We start from the raw sequence: 22,946 nt of genomic DNA on the forward strand, positions 1-22,946 counted from the left end.
CCCCCCAGGAGGAAGTCACTAATGTTGCTCTGGAGAGGGAAGTCTGGAGCACTCTGGTGGAGCTGTTGCCCCCGCGACCCAACTACGGATAAGCGGTTGAAGATGGAAGGATGGATGAATGTCCCTTTACTTTAAGTAGTTGGCAGACATAATACTCACTTGGACGAGACGAGCATCTGGACGGTGAAGAGAGTTACGAAGATCAGAGACAAACAGCTCACTGATTGGTGGAGACCGGTCACCTCTGACAGACGAAACTGCAGAACACACACACACACACACACACACACACACACACACACACACACACACACACACACACACAGAGAACATAAATACGGTATTAACCCATTTTGGACTGAGGTCGATTAAAAAAAATCACACCCGTGTGAACTGAGTGGTGTAAGGTCTTATATAGCCTGTCTGACGTAATGAAATCATGTCTGACGTAATGAAATCACACCCGGGTGAACAGGGTGAACATAGCAACCATGCTCATTTTTTCTGCACTAACAAAGCCAGTTGTAGGAGTGGTTTACACCACTCAAAAAGGCTTCAAAATCCTAACATTTTTCTGAAAAACCCATGTTTCTATGTCAGTGGTCCTCAACCTTTTTGTGTGAACTGAGTGGTGCAAGGTCTTATATAGCCTGATCAGCTGTGGTCTGACGTAATGTCAGTGACCATGGTAACCATGCTCACCTTTGCACGGACACGTAGGTACACAGGTACACAAACATACAGACAAAGCTGGTTGTTGGAGTGGTTTGCACCACTCAAAAATGTTCGCTCTGAAATATATATTCAAAGATTTGCGCCACATTTTCACGACTTTTCAAAAATAGCAGACCTACAAGCTCGTAGCGCGCCACTCGGTGGCGCGCTATGAGCTTGTAGATCTGCTATTTTTCAATAGCTAAAGTATAACATAATGCTTAAAACACCAACATGGGTTCCCGCCCCCCAAAATGGGCTAACAGAATGTATGTCACGCCCCGCCCCGCTGCTCTGCCTTTGTTTGAATTTGAACTGATATAGCACCAAAACACTGATGGACTCCTATTTGGCAGCGTGACCATATATGGCATGACCATATATGGTTGTTTTGTGGTTGATTCATGTTCTGTAAATGCTTGTGTTTAGAACGGAGGTTTTTGTTCTTATTGTTGCCATTGAACACATGTTCACTAATACAACAGTCCTTCTATGTTCACTAATACAACATGTTCACTAATACAACATGTTCACTAATACAACAGTCCTTCTAGGCCAGTCAATCTAAGCTAAAAAAGGGGCGTGACCAAACATAAATTGCAATAGTAATCGTTCAAGGTTGTTTATGATCCTCAGGGTCGTCCAAATAACATCAAAATGTAGTATTATATACATTTTGGATCATTGTTTGGTTGAACGTTGGGGTACCATTGAAAACATAAGGCAAAGATTTCACATTTGAATTATGCTTTTAACCCATTTTGACCTGAGATCAGATTCTAAAAATGTCTTCTACATCCTGACAGTTTTCTGAAAAAGCTATGTTTCTATGTCAGTGGTTCTTCGATTTTTCAAAAATAGCAGACCTACAAGCTCGTAGCGCGCCACTCGGTGGCGCGCTACAAGCTTGTAGATCTGCTATTTTTCAATAGCTAAAGCATAACATAATGCTAACACCAAAAGGGGTTCCTGCCTGTGACATGTCAAACTAGGGGTTATTCATGATTCTGAATCCATTCCAAGCATTAGTTTAACACGAAAAATACTCCTTGGGCTATATTTGTCCATAGCCACTTGATGTGATGTTGTGAAGACGGCTATGGCCGTTTTTAGCCCAAGTGTTTTTCCATGTACAATAATGTTCACTCTCTGAGTTACAGACCCATATTAACCCATTTAGGCCTGACGTCGATTTTTTTTAATTTTGATTCTATTCTAAATTCTGACAGTTTTCTGAAATACCCATGTTTCTATGTCAGTGGTATCAAAAATAGCAGACCCACAAGGAGTGGCGCGCTATGAACTTGTAGATCTGCTATTTTTCAACAGCTAAAGCATAACATAATGCTTAAAACACCAAAAGGGGTTTCCGCCTAGAATGGGTTAAGGGTCCATTTGGTTCCTAACTATCATTTAGCTGGGGACCCCCTTGGAACTCCCTCAAGGAACCCTGGGGTTAAGTTCACTTTTAGAAATAAAACTAGTGTTGACTAATCATCACAAGCAGCTCTTATTTTGAAGAGGAAGAGGAAGTCTGTTTCGGTTGTAGCTGCAGCTGCCATGACAGTTTGTGTTTCAGATGCCAGGAGGAGGAACTGGCCAGTAAACAAGTGGTGTTGGATTGAACACATGCCTTTAGCGTTAGCCAAAGTTCATAATTATATTTACCATTAATGCATCTTTGACTTAAACAATGTACACACTTTGGAATTTCGTTAAACATGGTGGAACCTCTACGGCGGCAGCATTAGGTGAGTAGTTAATTCATTGTACAAAGTATCACACTGGTAAAAATCATGTATTTTTTACCAGCCTACCTGTTAATGTTTTAAAAACATTAACAGGTAGGATACAGCAGTGGTTCCCAAACTTGTTCATGTCAAGGACCCCCAAATTGACAGTAATTATCCGCTCTTGCAGTGATTTTCAACCCGTTTAATTTCAAGGACCCCCAGTTGGACATGCATTAGTCTACGGACCCCCATTGAATGGCATTTCTATCTCTGGGATTCCCAATTTAAAATCAATGTTAAGTTAACTCTGAGAGTGTACAATTGGAACCAAATTTTTGGTTCCATTTGTACGCTCTCAGAGTCACAGACCCATAAGGGTCCATTTGGTTCCAAACTATCATTTAGCTGGGGACCCCCTGGAACTCCCTCAAGTACCCCTGGGGGTCCCCGGACCCCACTTTGGGAACCACTGGCCTACAGTACAGTACAGTACAGTACAGTACAGTACAGTACAGTACAGTACAGTACAGTACAGTACAGTACAGTACAGTAACTGACTGTCACTGCCTGCAAGGATGTACTTTGTATCTGTGGCCGCCGTGCCATTTCTTATAAACCTTTTAGTTCAGAAGTGGGCCCTCCGTGTGCACTGTACGCTACCTGTGGGCCCTCCGTGCAGGTGTGCACTGTACGCTACCTGTGGGCCCTCCGTGCAGGTGTGCACTGTACGCTACCTGTGGGCCCTCCGTGCAGGTGTGCACTGTACGCTACCTGTGGGCCCTCCGTGCAGGTGTGCACTGTACGCTACCTGTGGGCCCTCCGTGCAGGTGTGCACTGTACGCTACCTGTGGCGCCGTTTTTTTTACCCGCGATCCCCGTTGGGTATGTGCTGATTTCACACATGCAGCAAGCATACTACAAAGAACTACCATGTGTCGTGTTTTAGCTTGTCTGACACCTTGATCAAGTTGAGAGGGCAACTTATCCGCATTTGCGTTCACCCCCCGGCCCGGTACCGAATTGGGCCGCCACTGGTGTATCTTATTTTGTAGTATTGTTCTGTGCCTTCCTGCCTCCTCTTGTTGGTGTTTCCTGTCCTGTCTAATTACCAACCTGATTATTGTTTCACCTGTCTTCTGTTTGCCTGTCAGCCTACCCTGTGTGTTCTGTTTGCCTGTCAGCCTACCCGGTGTGTTCTGTTTGCCTGTCAGCCTACCCTGTGTGTTCTGTTTGCCTGTCAGCCTACCCGGTGTCTTCTGTTTGCCTGTCAGCCTACCCGCTGTGTTCTGTTTGCCTGTCAGCCTACCCGGTGTGTTCTGTTTGCCTGTCAGCCTACCCGGTGTGTTCTGTTTGCCTGTCAGCCTACCCGGTGTGTTCTGTTTGCCTGTCAGCCTACCCGGTGTGTTCTGTTTGCCTGTCAGCCTACCCTGTGTGTTCTGTTTGCCTGTCAGCCTACCCGGTGTGTTCCGTTTGCCTGTCAGCCTACCCTGTGTGTTCTGTTTGCCTGTCAGCCTACCCGGTGTGTTCTGTTTGCCTGTCAGCCTACCCTGTGTGTTCTGTTTGCCTGTCAGCCTACCCGGTGTGTTCCGTTTGCCTGTCAGCCTACCCGGTGTGTTCTGTTTGCCTGTCAGCCTACCCGGTGTCTTCTGTTTGCCTGTCAGCCTACCTGGTGTGTTCCGTTTGCCTGTCAGCCTACCCTGTGTGTTCTGTTTGCCTGTCAGCCTACCCGGTGTGTTCTGTTTGCCTGTCAGCCCATAGATATATATAAACTCTAGATAGCTCACCCGCGCTGTTGGCCAATGGAGAGCGACGTCGTTACGTGGCGGCCATCTTACCTCGGGACACATAACATTGTGTCTATGGGGCATGTACTCTTAAATGACCATAACTTGCTCAATTTTCAACCGATTTTCAAACGGTTTGGTTTGTTATAAACGTCAGAGACGTCCGCATACGTATATGATTTTATACGACGTTCATATAAAAAACATAAATTAAGCAGATAAGCGTCCTGAATCATAGCCACGTTGACAACGTTTGTAATAAACCAACCCGTTTGTAAATCCGTCAAGATTTGAGCGAGTTATGACTGTTTCTGTTTGAGCTGCCATTGAACATACTGTACTGTAGCCCCGAAGTAAGATGGCCGGGTGAACGACGTCAGAAACTCCGCCTTGAGCCATCTAGTGTTTATATATATCTATGTGTCAGCCTACCCGGTGTTTGATTGTATTTTGAGTACACCTGTGCCCTGTTACCCCTGCCTATTTAAGCCCTGTGTTTGCGGTGTTTTCTTGTTGGTCCGACTCCGTAGACCTACGTATGTCGACTGAGTGTATTATTCAGACAGCCTTATTTCTGCCTTTGTTTTGCCCTATGTGGAAGAACCTTGGTTAGTTTAAGGAGTTGCATTGGTGTGGTTTACCTTAAAACCTATTTTGTTTCAAAGCGACCCTTTACGTGTGGTTTTGGCTTAATAGACAAGTTGAAGTTAATCTGCTCTGCTCTGCATCCTGTTGCCTGCTTTTGGGTCATCCTCACTCTAGACATCAAATTACTCTTCTGGGTCCCTGAGCTACAAAGTTTGGTTGTAGTTAGGTAAAGTTAGCTTAAGTTGTGGCAAATCTGCAAATAAAATGCTTACCACTAGCTTTATTCACAGATGTGTTCATAAAGGTGTCTACTATCACAGAAAAATATGTTCCAACCCAACTCCCTTGGGAAACTTTGTGACAGCTGCTGAAAGTTGGGGTACCATTATCAACCAATATAAGGCAAATAATTCCAAATGCCATTATACTTTAAGTAGCATGTGACGTGTCAAACTAGGGGGTTTTCATGATGCTGAATCCATTCCAAGCATTAGTTTTGCACGAAAAACACTCCTTGGGCTAAATTCGGCAATAGCCACTTGCCCAAATGTGCCTCACATTTGTGATGACGGCTATGGGCATTTTTAGGCAAAGGAGTGTTTTTTGTGCAAAACTAATGCTTGCAATGGATTCAGCGTCATGAAAACCCCCTAGTTTGACATGTCACATGCTACTTAAAGTATAATGACATTTGGATTTTTTGCCTTATATTGGTTGTTAAAACTCATTCACCGCCACCAGGGGGCGCCAAAAGTCCCAGACCGCCACCATATATCTTTTATTTTATTTTATATATATATATATATATATAAATATATATATATATATATATATTTTTTTTACCATGTTATAAAACACGAAAAACACGTCCTTGGCGCTCCAGGACATCATGAAAAAGAAGTTAAATAAGTCCTTGGCGACCATTGAGTTAATGGTACCCCAACTTTCAGCAGCTGTCACAAAGTTTCCCAAGGGAGTTGGGTTGGAACAATTTTGTCTGTGATAGTAGACACCTTTATGAACAGCTAGTGGTAAGCATTTTTTTTCCAGATTTGCCATAACTTAAGCTAATTCCGCCTTATTAATGTTATTGAATAGCAGAAATAAATGTACCTGTTTCTCTAATGACATATCGTTGAACAGCAGAGATAAATGTACCTGTTTCTCTAATGACATATCGTTGAACAGCAGAGATAAATGTACCTGTTTCTCTAATGACATGTCGTTGAACAGCAGAGATAAATGTACCTGTTTCTCTCTGACATGTCGTTGAATAGCAGAGATAAATGTACCTGTTTCTCTCTGACATGTCGTTGAATAGCAGAGATAAATGTACCTGTTTCTCTCTGACATGACGTTGAACAGCAGAGATAAATGTACCTGTTTCTCTAATGACATGTCGTTGAATAGCAGAGATAAATGTACCTGTTTCTCTAATGACATGTCGTTGAATAGCAGAGATAAATGTACCTGTTTCTCTAATGACATGTCATTGAATAGCAGAGATAAATGTACCTGTTTCTCTAATGACATGTCGTTGAATAGCAGAGATAAATGTACCTGTTTCTCTAATGACATGTCGTTGAATAGCAGAGATAAATGTACCTGTTTCTCTAATGACATGTCATTGAACAGCAGAGATAAATGTACCTGTTTCTCTAATGACATGTCGTTGAATAGCAGAGATAAATGTACCTGTTTCTCTAATGACATGTCATTGAACAGCAGAGATAAATGTACCTGTTTCTCTAATGACATGTCGTTGAACAGCAGAGATAAATGTACCTGTTTCTCTAATGACATGTCGTTGAATAGCAGAGATAAATGTACCTGTTTCTCTAATGACATGTCGTTGAATAGCAGAGATAAATGTACCTGTTTCTCTAATGACATATCGTTGAACAGCAGAGTCAGCCAGTTGAGTTTCTGGGCTCTATGCGCTTCTTTGCTGAATGAGAAAAAAACAAAACATTAGAATCTCAACTTTAGTGGTTGAACTTGAGAATGAGAGCGTAAAGATTTAAAGGTATATTCAGTGATTTGACTTAATTCAAATATCACTTATTTTTTCTTTTTTTCTGGATAATCCTCCCTACTACAGAGTATGCTGACCATATAAGGAAATCCTCCCTGTCCCCAGTGAGCCCCTGGGGTCAAAAAACCCTAGTTTCAGTTTTGGTGGCGGGTGGCAAAACCTTCATCCAATCAGGATGAGAGGGGCCTTCCTCCAATCATGATCGAGTGGGGGCGGGCCTTGGTGCACCTGCTGTTGGCCTGTTGCACTTCCCCCCCACTGTAGAGCGTGCATGTGCACATTTTGTTACCGGGGCAGACTGGGTGGTTTTCCAAATCACCCAAATCACTGAATGCTCCTTTAATCAAATGGCAGTATTTAGAATTTCAATTCTAAAACATGAAAATACTTTACTGGTTGTGAACTTTCACACAGCCAAAACTCCTATATTATGTGTTCGCACGCTGAGTTAAATTAACAGGTGATGGCAATCAACTGCAATCATCAGAACTTTCAATAAGGAATGCTGAATATAAGACATCTTATGTATCTTATCAAGTATTTCTCAAGTACTTCAGATTTTACAGACTTCATTTATCTTTAAGCCATTTAGAAAAAGTTTTCTGAAAACCCCTATGTTTCTAAGTCAGTCGTTCTCAAACATTTTCATGTCAAGGACCCCCAGAAATATATGTAATTGGCCGCCAACCCCCTCATTTGAAAATATGTTGTTCCATGGGGACCCCCCCAGAAGCAAAGATATGAGTTAATAACGTCCTGAAAAGAATATATTGTATTCAAAGATTTGTGCCACATTTTCACGATTTAAAAAAAAAATAGCAGATCTACAAGCTCATAGCGCGGCACCGAGTGGCGACGCTACGAGCTTGTAGATCTGCTATTTTTGAAAAATTGTGAAAATGCGGCACAAATATTTGAATATATATTCTTTCAGAAGGCCTTAATGGGTTAAGCACCAAAAGGGGTTCCTATCCTGAATGGGTTCAAGTCGTACTTATATGTGACTAAATCTGACTGAGGGACTGCCATTGGATTTTTTTGAATTTTTGTTTTTTCATGTCATATGAAAGCAGGGAATCATAGCTTCAAATTGACATATTGGTTGTTCAGTTGACCAGCCAGTTTTGGAGATATGGCTTATAGAGTAATGTCTTGCAGAAAACAGCGAGTTGAGAAAACAGGCTTGAAAGGTTCACTTCTGTGGTCTCTAACATTACACCTAGCTACATGGTTAAGCATTTATTTCAGCTCTGACACTTATTTCAGACATGCTCTAGTATGTGAAGAGTCTGCCTGTGCTATCAACTCATTTTGGGAAAAAAAAAAAAAAGTTTTTCTCCTCTGGTGAAAAGCTGTAATTTGCGCGATGGCAGGCTCTCAGTCAAATCTGGTCACATATGCTCTCCGCCTTCCTACTTCCTACTGTGAACAAACGCCTACTGTGAACAAACGCCTTCCTACTGTGAACAAACGCATGGAAATAGTTTCATTTCATTAGTGTGATGTTAGCGTAGCCTTACCGCTCAGCTTCCAGCGTGTCCAGGGAACGCCGGACTCTATCGTCCACCACCAATCTATACAACGCAGAACAACAACCCTCTCATAATCTCATTATTATACTTTAATATAAGTTATAAGTTGTCTGCAAACCAACATCTGGCCAGTATAATTGTTTTACATATTATTAAAGTTGTGTTGTGGTTAGCAATGATAATTAGCCATACATTAATTGTGACCAAACATTAAATAACATATTTTAACATTATTTCAAACAAAGAAAAGTTAAAGAACGAAAATTCTAAATAAGCTTACGAGTTGGGGCTGTTCTGAGTAGGGGGTCTTTCCTGCAAACACACATACACATGAATGCACACACACGCGCGCACATGCACACGCACATGCACACACGCGCACACGCACGCACACACGCACGCACGCACGCACGCACATACACACACACACACACACACACACAAACATTAACCATTTATTTATGTCCACATGAAGGAGATGCATATACAAGGACACAAATCTAGGTGCATTAGAGTTACATTTACAAAATCTGTGTTTTCATGGTACAACAGGCACGTCACTCAGTACTCTATGGGTATACGTCATACGACTCCGCCATATATGACACCACAATACTTTGCCAGCCTTTTTGCCTCCTTTTTGGGCACACACACACACACACACACATGCACGCACGCACACTAGGGCATTCACTAAAAAAATCGATTTATCGATTTATCGATTTCATTAACACAAGTCGATTCAGATTAGGAGTTGAAAGTCGAAAGTTGAAAAAAAGAAAATAAAAAAGAAAAGGTTTTCCCCATATCATGTTTTGCTCTATGTGTGCGTGTGTACAGAATTCAAACTGTAGCATTGATTATTGTGACGGACAGAAGTCATTATTTCCCTTTGCATATGCACCGGAGCGCACTCGCCTATTAGTTTGCATTGCATTCAGAATTAAAAACCAACTGCAGCTGTGGCTCTCAGCGCGCGGTGTCCCACTATTGACTGGCTGAATTTGAAGTTTGAACTGCGCTGTGTCAGAGAAGTAACAGATAGAAGCGCGGAAACTTTATCCCCAAACTTTATCCAACGATATCCCCCCCCCCCCACCTCCGTGCTGGAAATAAAACGTCTGGGTTCCCGAGGCTAAATCCGTGCTGACGCAATGACTGTCCTGTTTCTGGTTTAGCTTTACGCGCGGGGCACATCATATGAACCTCTCCGTCTCCGGTCAGTGCGGGTTGTTGTTTATTTGCATGGCTCAGAAAATAAGAAACTAACATGATAACGTTATCGAGTTGGAGGAGGAGGAGGAGGAGGAGGAGGAGGAGGAGGAGGAGGAGGTTCACGTGGAAGGTAATGCAGATTGTATTCCGATGTGCCGAACTGCTGCTGGCTGCTGTGATGATAATATATAGACCTATGTCTTCTATATTGTGTTCTGAAGGTCGAGCTGCTGTACTGCCACTAGTGTTAATGTTATATTTTGTATTGTGTTCTCGGGCCGCTGTGCTGCGCTGTGCTGCTGCGCTGCTGCTGCTGCTGGCGCTGTGTGCCAATGATGCCCCCTCTCCTGTTGTGTTCTCTTTTCTGGTCTGTTGTACCAGTGTGCGACGCACACACTGTTTAGTATTTACTATTATAGTTTTATGTTTTGATAATCAGCGCTTTGCCATATAGGCTATAGATGATACATACACTGTGCCATATTGGAGAGGCCACTGTGTGCGCAGTGCTTTGTTTGACATGCTCCGTATTTGAGCGCGCGCACCTCCACCCGCCCCTGTTAACCCCCCCCCCCCATCCCGTCATACAAAACGATAAATCGACTCAACTTCGACTTTACTGTCTGACAAGTCGACTTGGAAAAACCTCAAGTCGTTAATGTCCTAACGCGCACGCGCATGCACACGCACACGCACACACACGCACACGCACGCACACACACACGCACAGACGCACACACACAGCATTGAGATGTACACCATACCTGTGGCGGCTGTTCATGGGAGGGGCCGACGGGGGGCTTGGAGGGTTTGGCGTCAGGGTTGCTGAGGTCAGCGAAGGGGTTGATGGTCTGCCACGACTGGAGGTACTTGGACATCCTCACGGACGCCCGCTGTCTGCGCTCGCTGGGCGTCAACGTGTTGGCCTGGAAACCACATCACAGAGATCACTTTGCATATATGGATAGAAAGACCTTTATCCCATTTTGGGTGGGAACCCCTTTTGGCTTTTGGTGTTTTAAACATTATGTTATCATTTAGCTATTGAAAAATAGCAGATCTACAAGCTTGTAGATCTGCTATTTTTGAAAAATGGTGAAAATGTGGTGCAAATCTTTGAATATATATATATATTATTTCAGAGTGAACGTTTTTAATTCAAATCTTTGCTTCTGGGGATCCCTGCAACAACATATTTCCAGATGGGGGTCGGCGGCCAGTTACATATAATTTTTGGGGTCCTTGACATGAAATATTTTGAAAACCACTGACATAGAAACATGAGGTTTTTCAGAAAACTGTCAGGATTTAGAAGACATTTGTAGAATCGTCTACAGGGCAGGTCTAAATGGGTTAACACCTACTGTACCTCTATGGGTGTACTGGTAAGACTTTACCACAAACTAGGAAGGGTATGGCCTGGTCAGCCTGGTCACAAACTAGGAAGGGTAAGGCCTGGTCAGCCTGGTCACAAACTAGGAAGGGTATGGCCTGGTCAGCCTGGTCACAAACTAGGAAGGGTAAGGCCTGGTCAGCCTGGTCACAAACTAGGAAGGGTAAGGCCTGGTCAGCCTGGTCACAAACTAGGAAGGGTATGGCCTGGTCAGCCTGGTCACAAACTAGGAAGGGTATGGCCTGGTCAGACTAGGAAGGGTATGGCCTGGTCAGCCTGGACACAAACTAGGAAGGGTATGGCCTGGTCAGCCTGGTCACAAACTAGGAAGGGTATGGCCTGGTCAGCCTGGTCACAAACTAGGAAGGGTAAGGCCTGGTCAGCCTGCAATGATCACGCATAAGATCTGGTCATCAAACTAGGAAGGGTAAGGCCTGGTCAGCCTGCAATGATCACGCATAAGATCTGGTCATCAAACTAGGAAGGGTAAGGCCTGGTCAGCCTGCAATGATCACGCATAAGATCTGGTCATCAAACTAGGAAGGGTAAGGCCTGGTCAGCCTGCAATGATCACGCATAAGATCTGGGTCATCAAACTAGGAAGGGTATGGCCTGGTCAGCCTGCAATGATCACGCATAAGACCTGGTCATCAAACTAGGAAGGGTATGGCCTGGTCAGCCTGCAATGATCACGCATAAGATCTGGTCATCAAACTAGGAAGAGTATGGCCTGGTCAGCCTGCAATGATCACGCATGAGATCTGGTCAAACTAGGAAGGGTACGGCCTGGTCAGCCTGCAATGATCAAACTAGGAAGGGTACGGCCTGGTCAGCCTGCAATGATCAAACTAGGAAGGGTACGGCCTGGTCAGCCTGCAATGATCACGCATAAGATCTGGTCAAACTAGGAAGGGTATGGCCTGGTCAGCCTGCAATGATCAAACTAGGAAGGGTACGGCCTGGTCAGCCTGCAATGATCACGCATAAGATCTGGTCAAACTAGGAAGGGTATGGCCTGGTCAGCCTGCAATGATCACGCATAAGATCTGGTCATCAAACTAGGAAGGGTAAGGCCTGGTCAGCCTGCAATGATCACGCATAAGATCTGGTCATCAAACTAGGAAGGGTATGGCCTGGTCAGCCTGCAATGATCACGCATAAGATCTGGTCATCAAACTAGGAAGGGTATGGCCTGGTCAGCCTGCAATGATCACGCATAAGATCTGGTCATCAAACTAGGAAGGGTATGGCCTGGTCAGCCTGCAATGATCACGCATAAGATCTGGTCATCAAACTAGGAAGGGTATGGCCTGGTCAGCCTGCAATGATCACGCATAAGATCTGGTCACCCCAGCTTTAGTAAGAGGTTCAAAGTAAAAAATATTTAGGACGACCGTCGAGACGATTCTGGAAGGCACTTATACACCCGCCTTCTAATGAGAGCGCAAAATCTGTCTTGGAAGAGCCACCCATCGACTTCTCTAATATACGGCAACCTTCCCCGTGTTTCTTCACTAGTCCGATCCAGAAGAACACAGTTTGCCGGCCACTGCTATACAGAGCTGACAATGAGGTTATATCTTCCCTTCTTCTCTGGAGTCCTGCCTCAAAGCAGACCAGAGGTAGAAAACTGTCGTTCCCTGATGTCATCGCTAGGGACACATGCATCAGTAAGCAGGAACTGGGGATAGCAATGAAGGACCGGAAAGTCTGGCATGGGCGGCATTGTGAAATCCATGATCTCGACCGCGGTCCAAAAATGATGACGATGAAGACTCTTTAACTTATTTTGGGCGAGAACCCCTTTTGGTGTTTGAAAAATTGAAAAATAGCAGATCTACAAGCTCATAGCGGTGGCGCGCTATGAGCTTGTAGATCTGCTATTTTTGAAAAATGACTGACGACTGACATAGAAACATAGCTTTTTCAGAAAACTGTCAGGATGTAGAAGACATTTTTAGAATCTGATCTCAGGTCAAAATGGGTTAACACCTACCTCTATGGGTGTACTGGTAAGACTCTTCCTCTTGTGGGGGTCTATCACCAGATAGGTTTTTCTGCCCTTTAGAAGAGCGTCCCGGCTGCCCCCGTCTCCGTCCTCCACTTGGTACGCTCCATTCAAGTGCGTCAGCGTGTCCTCTGTGATGTGGACCCGTCTGGGAGGAAGAGACCATTATTGTCATACATTGGGGGTGGATCGTCCATAGATGGATCGTTATATAGATGGATCGTCCTCGGTAACAGTTTTTCTATTGACTTGTACTTTCGTTTGAAATGTACCCATTCTGCATACTGTGAAATAAAAATGTCAATCAATCAATCAATACGTTTACAAGTCAATTCAGAATGGTAGCAGAAAAGCCATTTAACGAGAGCCCAGATTTAAAATAACAGTATCATTATTATTAAACGTGGTCCTTCTGGGTTGACATGTACAGTAACACAGGCTTACAGTAAGTGGCTCAACAGGTTTCAGTTGTTACTCATAACCAGCTGCTTGGAAGCACGCAGAGCCACAGAGTTACGACAACTCCGTTCACTTCATGGGGCTTCAGTCCAACGGCGGCTCTTCTACATAGACTCCTATTGGTCACTTCATGGGGCTTCAGTCCAACGGCGGCCCTTCTACATAGACTCCTATTGGTCACTTCATGGGGCTTCAGTCCAACGGCGGCCCTTCTACATAGACTCCTATTGGTCACTTCATGGGGCTTCAGTCCAACGGCGGCTCTTCTACATAGACTCCTATTGGTCACTTCATGGGGCTTCAGTCCAACGGCGGCTCTTCTACATAGACTCCTATTGGTCACTTCATGGGGCTTCAGTCCAATGGCGGCTCTCCTACATAGACTCCTATTGGTCACTTCATGGGGCTTCAGTCCAACGGCGGCTCTCCTACATAGACTTCTATTGGTCACTTCATGGGGCTTCAGTCCAACGGCGGCTCTTCTACATAGACTTCTATTGGTCACTTCATGGGGCTTCAGTCCAATTAGTGGCGGCTCTTCTACATAGACTCCTATTGGTCACTTCATGGGGCTTCAGTCCAACGGCGGCTCTTCTACATAGACTCCTATTGGTCACTTCATGGGGCTTCAGTCCAATTAGTGGCGGCTCTTCTACATAGACTCCTATTGGTCACTTCATGGGGCTTCAGTCCAACGGCGGCTCTTCTACATAGACTCCTATTGGTCACTTCATGGGGCTTCAGTCCAACGGCGGCTCTTCTACATAGACTCCTATTGGTCACTTCATGGGGCTTCAGTCCAATTAGTGGCGGCTCTTCTACATAGACTTCTATTGGTCACTTCATGGGGCTTCAGTCCAACGGCGGCTCTTCTACATAGACTCCTATTGGTCACTTCATGGGGCTTCAGTCCAACGGCGGCTCTTCTACATAGACTTCTATTGGTCACTTCATGGGGCTTCAGTCCAACGGCGGCTCTTCTACATAGACTTCTATTGGTCACTTCATGGGGCTTCAGTCCAACGGCGGCTCTTCTACATAGACTTCTATTGGTCACTTCATGGGGCTTCAGTCAAATGGCGGCTCTTCTACATAGACTTCTATTGGTCACTTCATGGGGCTTCAGTCCAACGGCGGCTCTTCTACATAGACTCCTATTGGTCACTTCATGGGGCTTCAGTCCAACGGCGGCTCTTCTACATAGACTCCTATTGGTCACTTCATGGGGCTTCAGTCCAACGGCGGCTCTTCTACATAGACTCCTATTGGTCACTTCATGGGGCTTCAGTCCAATTAGTGGCGGCTCTTCTACATAGACTTCTATTGGTCACTTCATGGGGCTTCAGTCCAACGGCGGCTCTTCTACATAGACTCCTATTGGTCACTTCATGGGGCTTCAGTCCAACGGCGGCTCTTCTACATAGACTTCTATTGGTCACTTCATGGGGCTTCAGTCCAACGGCGGCTCTTCTACATAGACTTCTATTGGTCACTTCATGGGGCTTCAGTCCAACGGCGGCTCTTCTACATAGACTTCTATTGGTCACTTCATGGGGCTTCAGTCAAATGGCGGCTCTTCTACATAGACTTCTATTGGTCACTTCATGGGGCTTCAGTCCAACGGCGGCTCTCCTACATAGACTCCTATTGGTCACTTCATGGGGCTTCAGTCCAACGGCGGCTCTTCTACATAGACTTCTATTGGTCACTTCATGGGGCTTCAGTCAAATGGCGGCTCTTCTACATAGACTTCTATTGGTCACTTCATGGGGCTTCAGTCCAACGGCGGCTCTTCTACATAGACTCCTATTGGTCACTTCATGGGGCTTCAGTCCAACGGCGGCTCTTCTACATAGACTCCTATTGGTCACTTCATGGGGCTTCAGTCCAACGGCGGCTCTTCTACATAGACTTCTATTGGTCACTTCATGGGGCTTCAGTCCAACGGCGGCTCTTCTACATAGACTCCTATTGGTCACTTCATGGGGCTTCAGTCCAATTAATGGCGGCTCTTCTACATAGACTTCTATTGGTCACTTCATGGGGCTTCAGTCCAACGGCGGCTCTTCTACATAGACTCCTATTGGTCACTTCATGGGGCTTCAGTCCAACGGCGGCTCTTCTACATAGACTCCTATTGGTCACTTCATGTGGCTTCAGTCCAACGGTGGCTCTTCTACATAGACTCCTATTGGTCACTTCATGGGGCTTCAGTCCAACGGCGGCTCTTCTACATAGACTTCTATTGGTCACTTCATGGGGCTTCAGTCCAACGGCGGCTCTTCTACATAGACTTCTATTGGTCACTTCATGGGGCTTCAGTCAAATGGCGGCTCTTCTACATAGACTTCTATTGGTCACTTCATGGGGCTTCAGTCCAACGGCGGCTCTTCTACATAGACTTCTATTGGTCACTTCATGGGGCTTCAGTCCAACGGCGGCTCTTCTACATAGACTTCTATTGGTCACTTCATGGGGCTTCAGTCCAACGGCGGCTCTTCTACATAGACTCCTATTGGTCACTTCATGGGGCTTCAGTCCAACGGCGGCTCTTCTACAAAGACTTCTATTGGTCACTTCATGGGGCTTCAGTCCAACGGCGGCTCTTCTACATAGACTCCTATTGGTCACTTCATGGGGCTTCAGTCCAATTAATGGCGGCTCTTCTACATAGACTTCTATTGGTCACTTCATGGGGCTTCAGTCCAACGGCGGCTCTTCTACATAGACTTCTATTGGTCACTTCATGGGGCTTCAGTCCAACGGCGGCTCTTCTACATAGACTTCTATTGGTCACTTCATGGGGCTTCAGTCCAACGGCGGCTCTTCTACATAGACTTCTATTGGTCACTTCATGGGGCTTCAGTCCAACGGCGGCTCTTCTACATAGACTTCTATTGGTCACTTCATGGGGCTTCAGTCCAATTAACGGGGGCTCTTCTACATAGACTCCTATTGGTCACTTCATGGGGCTTCAGTCCAACGGCGGCTCTTCTACATAGACTCCTATTGATCACTTCATGGGGCTTCAGTCCAATTAACGGCGGCTCTTCTACATAGACTTCTATTGGTCACTTCATGGGGCTTCAGTCCAACGGCGGCTCTTCTACATAGACTTCTATTGGTCACTTCATGGGGCTTCAGTCCAACGGCGGCTCTTCTACATAGACTCCTATTGGTCACTTCATGGGGCTTCAGTCCAATGGAGGCTCTCCTACATAGACTCCTATTGGTCACTTCATGGGGCTTCAGTCCAACGGCGGCTCTTCTACATAGACTCCTATTGGTCACTTCATGGGGCTTCAGTCCAACGGCGGCTCTTCTACATAGACTCCTATTGGTCACTTCATGGGGCTTCAGTCCAACGGCGGCTCTTCTACATAGACTCCTATTGGTCACTTCATGGGGCTTCAGTCCAACGGCGGCTCTTCTACATAGACTTCTATTGGTCACTTCATGGGGCTTCAGTCCAACGGCGGCTCTTCTACATAGACTCCTATTGGTCACTTCATGGGGCTTCAGTCCAATTAATGGCGGCCCTTCTACATAGACTCCTATTGGTCACTTCATGGGGCTTCAGTCCAACGGCGGCTCTTCTACATAGACTCCTATTGGTCACTTCATGGGGCTTCAGTCCAACGGCGGCTCTTCTACATAGACTTCTATTGGTAAAGAGTGACAAGTCCTGGACCAGAAGTTGGCAGAATGCACTGGACACAGGCAACAGCCCAGCTTTAACCCATTTAGGCCTGATGTCGAAATAAATAAAGTCTTCTGAAAGAATATATTATATTCAAAGATTTGTGCCACATTTTTACGATTTTTCAAAAATAGCAGACCTACAAGCTCGTAGCGCGCCACCGAGTGGCGCGCTACGAGCTTGTAGGTCTGCTATTTTTCAATAGCATAAAAAGTATAACATAATGCTTTAAAACACCAAAAGGCGTTCCCGCCCAAAATGGGTTAATGATCTTGACCTAAATCCATTTATTTTAGATAGTCTTTTAGTAACAGTATGACATAATCATTACAGAGACTTTAGTTGTCAATGTACAATACTTTAAAACAGTTGTCATGTTGCACACATGCCTAAAATACGCCCTCGTTGAAAACAATGTATTTCAAACTCCAGCTTGTCACTCTCCAGGGCTGCATGAACTTCGAGCGCTCTTGTTTTCTGCCCCCCTCAATGACTCGTAACTCTTGTCTAAAGGTCCCTGCACACAGAGCGTGTTTTTGCGGATTTTTAGCGATTTTTAGTTTTCCGAAAAACGCGTCCAGTGTGCAACCCACCTTTACTCCACGGCTCTGGGAAAACACTTACCCCGGAAGTCCTCCAGACTCCATGTGATTGGCCAGCGTGACGTCATGTGACCACACGTCGTACTGCCACTTCTGCAGGCCGATGACGCCACAGAGCACGTTGCCCGTGTGCACGCCCACACGCATGCTGATCTCCACGCCCGTCGCCTCACGCAGCTTGCTGCACGGTGGGAGACAGACACAGGGTGACCACCAGAGGGCAGTGTTGATTCCATTCGACTAAAACTGAGATGAAAAATGTTCGTCGACTACCTTTTTCCACTGATAAACTAAATAGAAACTAAATAAAAACTAAGCCATGATGACTAAAACTAAGACTAAATATATTGATGATGTTGTCAACAAATAAAAACTAGACTAAAATGTTAGGAAGGGACTATAGTGGACAAGAGATCCAGTATAAGTCATTTTACACTTGGTTGCATGCTGAAAACAGCAGATCTACAAGCTCACAACGCGTCGCGCTGCGACGCATTGTGAGCTTGTAGATCCGCTATTTTCAGCAAATGCAAAAACAGTCATTATGACGGCATCAAGGTCCGCCAAAATACGGATTGGATGGACGGACGGACGGTGAGACACTGACTTGATAGCCGTGCACATGTCCAGGCCCATCTGGACACAGTTGCTGGCGTGGTTGGGGTGCGGGTCGGGCAGGCCGGACACGCAGTAGTAGCAGTCCCCCAGGATCTTAATACGAAGACACTCATTGGTCTGCAGCATGGGGGGGGGGGGGGAGAGGAGAGGAGAGGAGAGGAGAGGAGAGGAGAGGAGACAAAAAGATTAGCTGAAAGCTTCTCTGTGTGTTTCAATTAGTGATGCACAATATAATCGGTATCATATCAACGTCGGCCATAACAATGGAGGGAGGGCTCCATCGCCTCTTATGGAAAAATGCCATATCGGTATCGGATCGGTCTCAAAATAATCCAGGTTATTTTCACAGATATTGAGGACACAATAATAACTGAGTGACCGTCAATGACTCTGTCACTTTTGTTTTGTGTGATATTATACGGATATTATAATCCGTATAATATCGGTCAGAATCGGTATCGGCAGATATGATGACCCTGCAAATAACCGGAGATCTGGATATCGGTCATAATTTCATAATCGTGCACCCCTAGTTTGATTGATTCAGAGGTTTATCGATTCTCATTTCCAAACCAAACCATATCAGAATGAAGGAGAGTTTCTCTCTCTCTCTCTCTCTCTGTCTCTCTCTCTCTCTCTGTCTCTCTCTCTGTCTCTCTGTGTCTCTCTCTCTCTCTCTCTCTGTCTCTCTCTCTCTCTCTCTGTCTCTCTCTCTCTCTCTCTGTGTCTCTCTCTCTCTCTCTCTCTCTCTCTGTCTGTGTCTGTGTCTGTGTCTGTGTCTCTCTCTCTCTCTCTGTGTCTCTCTCTCTCTCTCTCTCTCTGTGTCTCTCTCTCTCTCTCTCTCTCTGTGTCTCTCTCTCTGTGTCTCTCTCTCTCTCTCTCTGTGTCTCTCTCTCTCTCTCTCTCTCTCTCTCTCTCTCTCTCTCTCTCTCTCTCTCTCTCTCTCTCTCTGTGTCTCTCTCTCTCTCTGTGTCTCTCTCTCTCTCTCTGTCTTTCTCTCTCTCTCTCTCTCTCTCGTGCGGATGTGTGTGAGTGAGGAGCGTGGTGCGGAGTGAGGTTACGGAGTGAGTGTTTGGTCTATCTATACTCTGTCTATGCTTGCTCTTCTATCTCGCTAGTGTTGGGTTTTGCGGTTTTTGCACTGGTCTAGTGTTTTAAACTGCTGTTGGTGGTTTTGTGTTTGCTGCACGCAGACGGCTGTCCGCGTCGCCATGGCTTTCACAACTCTCACAAGGAAGCATGGTTTTAAGATCTCGCCAGCTTTTCCGTGTTCTGTAGAGGACTGTAGTTTAGCGGTCGCAAAAGTAGTCGGACCCGCTAGCGTTAAATCTGCTGCCAGGATGAATGGTGGCGTTGTGATCTTTGTCGATGGGATGAATAAAGCAAACGCTGTGATCGAGAGGGGCGTTGAGATAAAGGGCACGCTTGTGAAAGTAACGCCACTCGCAATGCCATCGAGTAAAGTTTTTCTGTCAAACGTCCCCCCATTCATTGATGATGAACTGATAGTGAGAGAGTTGACCAAGTTTGGGAAGGTGGTGTCGCCGATTAAAAAGCTCCCGTCAGGGTGTAAATCACCTGAGTTGCGACATGTTGTTTCTCACAGGAGAATGCTGTTCATGATTTTGAGAAATAGGAGTAAAGAGCTGATTACAGGCTTTAAGGTCAAAGTCGACAATTTTGAATACACTTTATTTGCTACAACCGAGAATATGAAGTGCTTTGGCTGTGGGGTGGAAGGGCACTTGATAAGGTCCTGTCCAGAGAGGGTTGTTGACTCTGGCGAGGGGACAAGCAATGCGACCAGGGGGGGGGAGGGGGAGTAATCCCTGGGGAAAAAATGTTGAAAAGGAGATGGGAAACGTTAATGGGGATGGTACTGGGAGTGGGCAGGTGGGTGAAGATGAAGGAGTAAATGCTGAACCCGAGTTGTTGGCAGAGAATGTCAATAAAGATGGGGGGGGAACTGAGCAAACAGGTGAAGATGAAGGGGAAAAAGAAAATAGCCAGCAGGAAAACAGTGGAGGTGAAGGAGAAATGGTTAATGCTGAACCTGTGGCTGACACAAGTTCCCAAGAGGACAGTAGTCCTCCTGTCAGTCAAGTGGAGGAGGGAGGGGCTAAAGTAGCTGACATGGAGATGGGGGCTGAGGAGGAAGGGGTGAAGGTGGTGGGGCAGAAAAGAAAGGCAAAAGGTTCAAATGGGACAAAAGCAAAAAAAGTGACCGAGGGGGAAAGAGAACTCAATTCAGACGATAGTACTTGTGGTTGGGTGAGCGATGATGAAACATGTGTAAAAAAGAAAAATGTCTATGGGGTGTCAGAAATGAAACGTTTTTTGCAGAAAACAAAAAACAAGAGACTGATCGATGTTGAAAAGTACTTCCCAGATAGTAAGGGTTTTGTGAAGGCTGCCAGGCAAAACATGAAGTTAACAGAAGGAGTATGCTTTACCAGGCAAGAGATTTTCAGAGTGAAGAAACTGGTGCAGAGGGTTGATGCGGAATTAGAATGGTGATGGTGGTGGTGCCACTGGGTTCCTTCTGTGCGCTGGGTCCTCTTTTGCATTTGGTTTTGTCTTTAATGGACATGAAGATGAACTGGACAATGATACAGCCAGCCACTTGTGAGGTGGGTTGGCTTTGGTTGACTGGACAATGGTGGAGCGGCTGTAGCCCGCTACGAGTGCTACGTGTAGACTCTGATTCTCAGACGGACCTCTGGTTGGAAGGGCCAGGATGGACCTTCATCACAGTCCAACATCGAGGCTCACTCACAGCCTGTGTGACAGTGGTCATGGTGGAACTGTTGGATGTAGCTGGTCAAAGCTTGGTGGATGAAGGAGCAATAGCTGATCTGCTGGGGCTGATATCATCTTGCCGTGTGGGTTGTTTCCCAGAACTGTGCATCGAAAAACTGTCTTTGAAAGATACTGAACATGAGAATCACAGGAGGGGAGAGGAAAGTGGACTTGCACTGTACTGTTGTGTTGTGTCCAGAGACGGGCTGGGTGTGGAGGAGGACTCGGCGTATAGGGGGGGTTCAGGGGCGACAGCAGCATGTCACTGGCTGAACCCTCTGCATTGGTTTGTTGCAGCAATGGTTTTTGATTAGGAATAATGATGTTTTGTTTTTGTTTTTTTTGTTTCCGTTTTATGCAAAATGCCATTGGTACATGAATGTTTGACTGAAAGCAAGTAAAGCGTTTGCTGTTCTTTTTTAGTTTGTAAATAAAAAGGTTTTATAAAAAGTCAAAAAGTCTCTCTCTCTCTGTCTCTCTCTCTCTCTCTCTCTCTCTCTCTCTGTGTCTCTCTCTGTGTCTCTCTCTCTCTCTGTCTCTCTCTCTCTCTCTCTGTGTGTCTCTCTCTCTCTCTCTCTCTCTCTCTCTCTCTCTGTGTCTCTCTCTCTCTCTCTCTGTGTCTCTCTCTCTCTCTCTCTCTCTCTCCTCTCTCTCTGTGTCTCTCTCTCTCTCTCTCTCTCTCTCTCTCTCTGTGTCTCTCTCTCTCTCTCTCTCTCTCTCTCTCTCTCTCTCTCTCTCTCTCTCTCTCTCTCTCACCTTGGCGATGTCATCGAACCTTCCGAACAGTTTGTTGAGCACAGCGACCAGCTCCTCTGGAGAACAGCTGCTGGCCAGCTTAGTGAACCCCACGATGTCTGCATACAAGATACTGCACGCACACACACACACAGCTTAGTGAACCCCACGATGTCTGCATACAAGATACTGCACGCACACACACACACAGCTTAGTGAACCCCACGATGTCTGCATACAAGATACTGCACGCACACACACACACAGCTTAGTGAACCCCACGATGTCTGCATACAAGATACTGCACGCACACACACACACAGCTTAGTGAACCCCACGATGTCTGCATACAAGATACTGCACGCACACACACACACAGCTTAGTGAACCCCACGATGTCTGCATACAAGATACTGCACGCACACACACACACACAGCTTAGTGAACCCCACGATGTCTGCATACAAGATACTGCACACACACACACACACACAGCTTAGTGAACCCCACGATGTCTGCATACAAGATACTGCACACACACACACACACACAGCTTAGTGAACCCCACGATGTCTGCATACAAGATACTGCACACACACACACACACACACAGCTTAGTGAACCCCACGATGTCTGCATACAAGATACTGCACACGCACACACACACACACACACACACAGCTTAGTGAACCCCACGATGTCTGCATACAAGATACTGCACACACACACACACACACACAGCTTAGTGAACCCCACGATGTCTGCATACAAGATACTGCACGCACACACACACACACACAGCTTAGTGAACCCCACGATGTCTGCATACAAGATACTGCACGCACACACACACACACACATGTGAACGTCTGGTTGTACAGTATATATTAGGCATGTAACGATATATCGATATTAATCCCGACGATATGAATCTATTTATTGAAACAAAAACATCGAGTTTCAAATATATGAATTATATAAAATTTTAAAAAAACGGTAATCTTTCTGGAAAATATCTTTTGTTTAAAATA

At 45.6% G+C, this 22,946-nt stretch overlaps 1 protein-coding gene across 1 annotated transcript in view; it reads right to left on the reverse strand.

Moving 5' to 3' along the window:
- LOC306914472 (adenylate cyclase type 2-like) overlaps nucleotides 1-22,946 on the reverse strand; it is a gene marked incomplete at its 3' end in the record, with an annotated part of 53,000 nt that overhangs the window by 19,861 nt on the left and 10,193 nt on the right. The window contains exons 3-11 of the mRNA XM_079491508.1: nucleotides 21,937-22,048; nucleotides 18,367-18,498; nucleotides 17,786-17,940; nucleotides 12,991-13,150; nucleotides 10,366-10,527; nucleotides 8,667-8,698; nucleotides 8,375-8,428; nucleotides 6,695-6,767; nucleotides 160-257 (exon numbers count right to left, since the gene is read on the reverse strand). Coding sequence (XP_079347634.1) covers nucleotides 160-257; nucleotides 6,695-6,767; nucleotides 8,375-8,428; nucleotides 8,667-8,698; nucleotides 10,366-10,527; nucleotides 12,991-13,150; nucleotides 17,786-17,940; nucleotides 18,367-18,498; nucleotides 21,937-22,048 — 978 coding nt within the window. The remainder of the gene's footprint in view (nucleotides 1-159; nucleotides 258-6,694; nucleotides 6,768-8,374; nucleotides 8,429-8,666; nucleotides 8,699-10,365; nucleotides 10,528-12,990; nucleotides 13,151-17,785; nucleotides 17,941-18,366; nucleotides 18,499-21,936; nucleotides 22,049-22,946) is intronic.

The sequence above is a fragment of the Electrona antarctica genome, assembly GCF_951216825.1.
Source record: "Electrona antarctica genome assembly, chromosome: 21".
NCBI classification, from domain to species: Eukaryota; Metazoa; Chordata; class Actinopteri; order Myctophiformes; family Myctophidae; genus Electrona; species Electrona antarctica.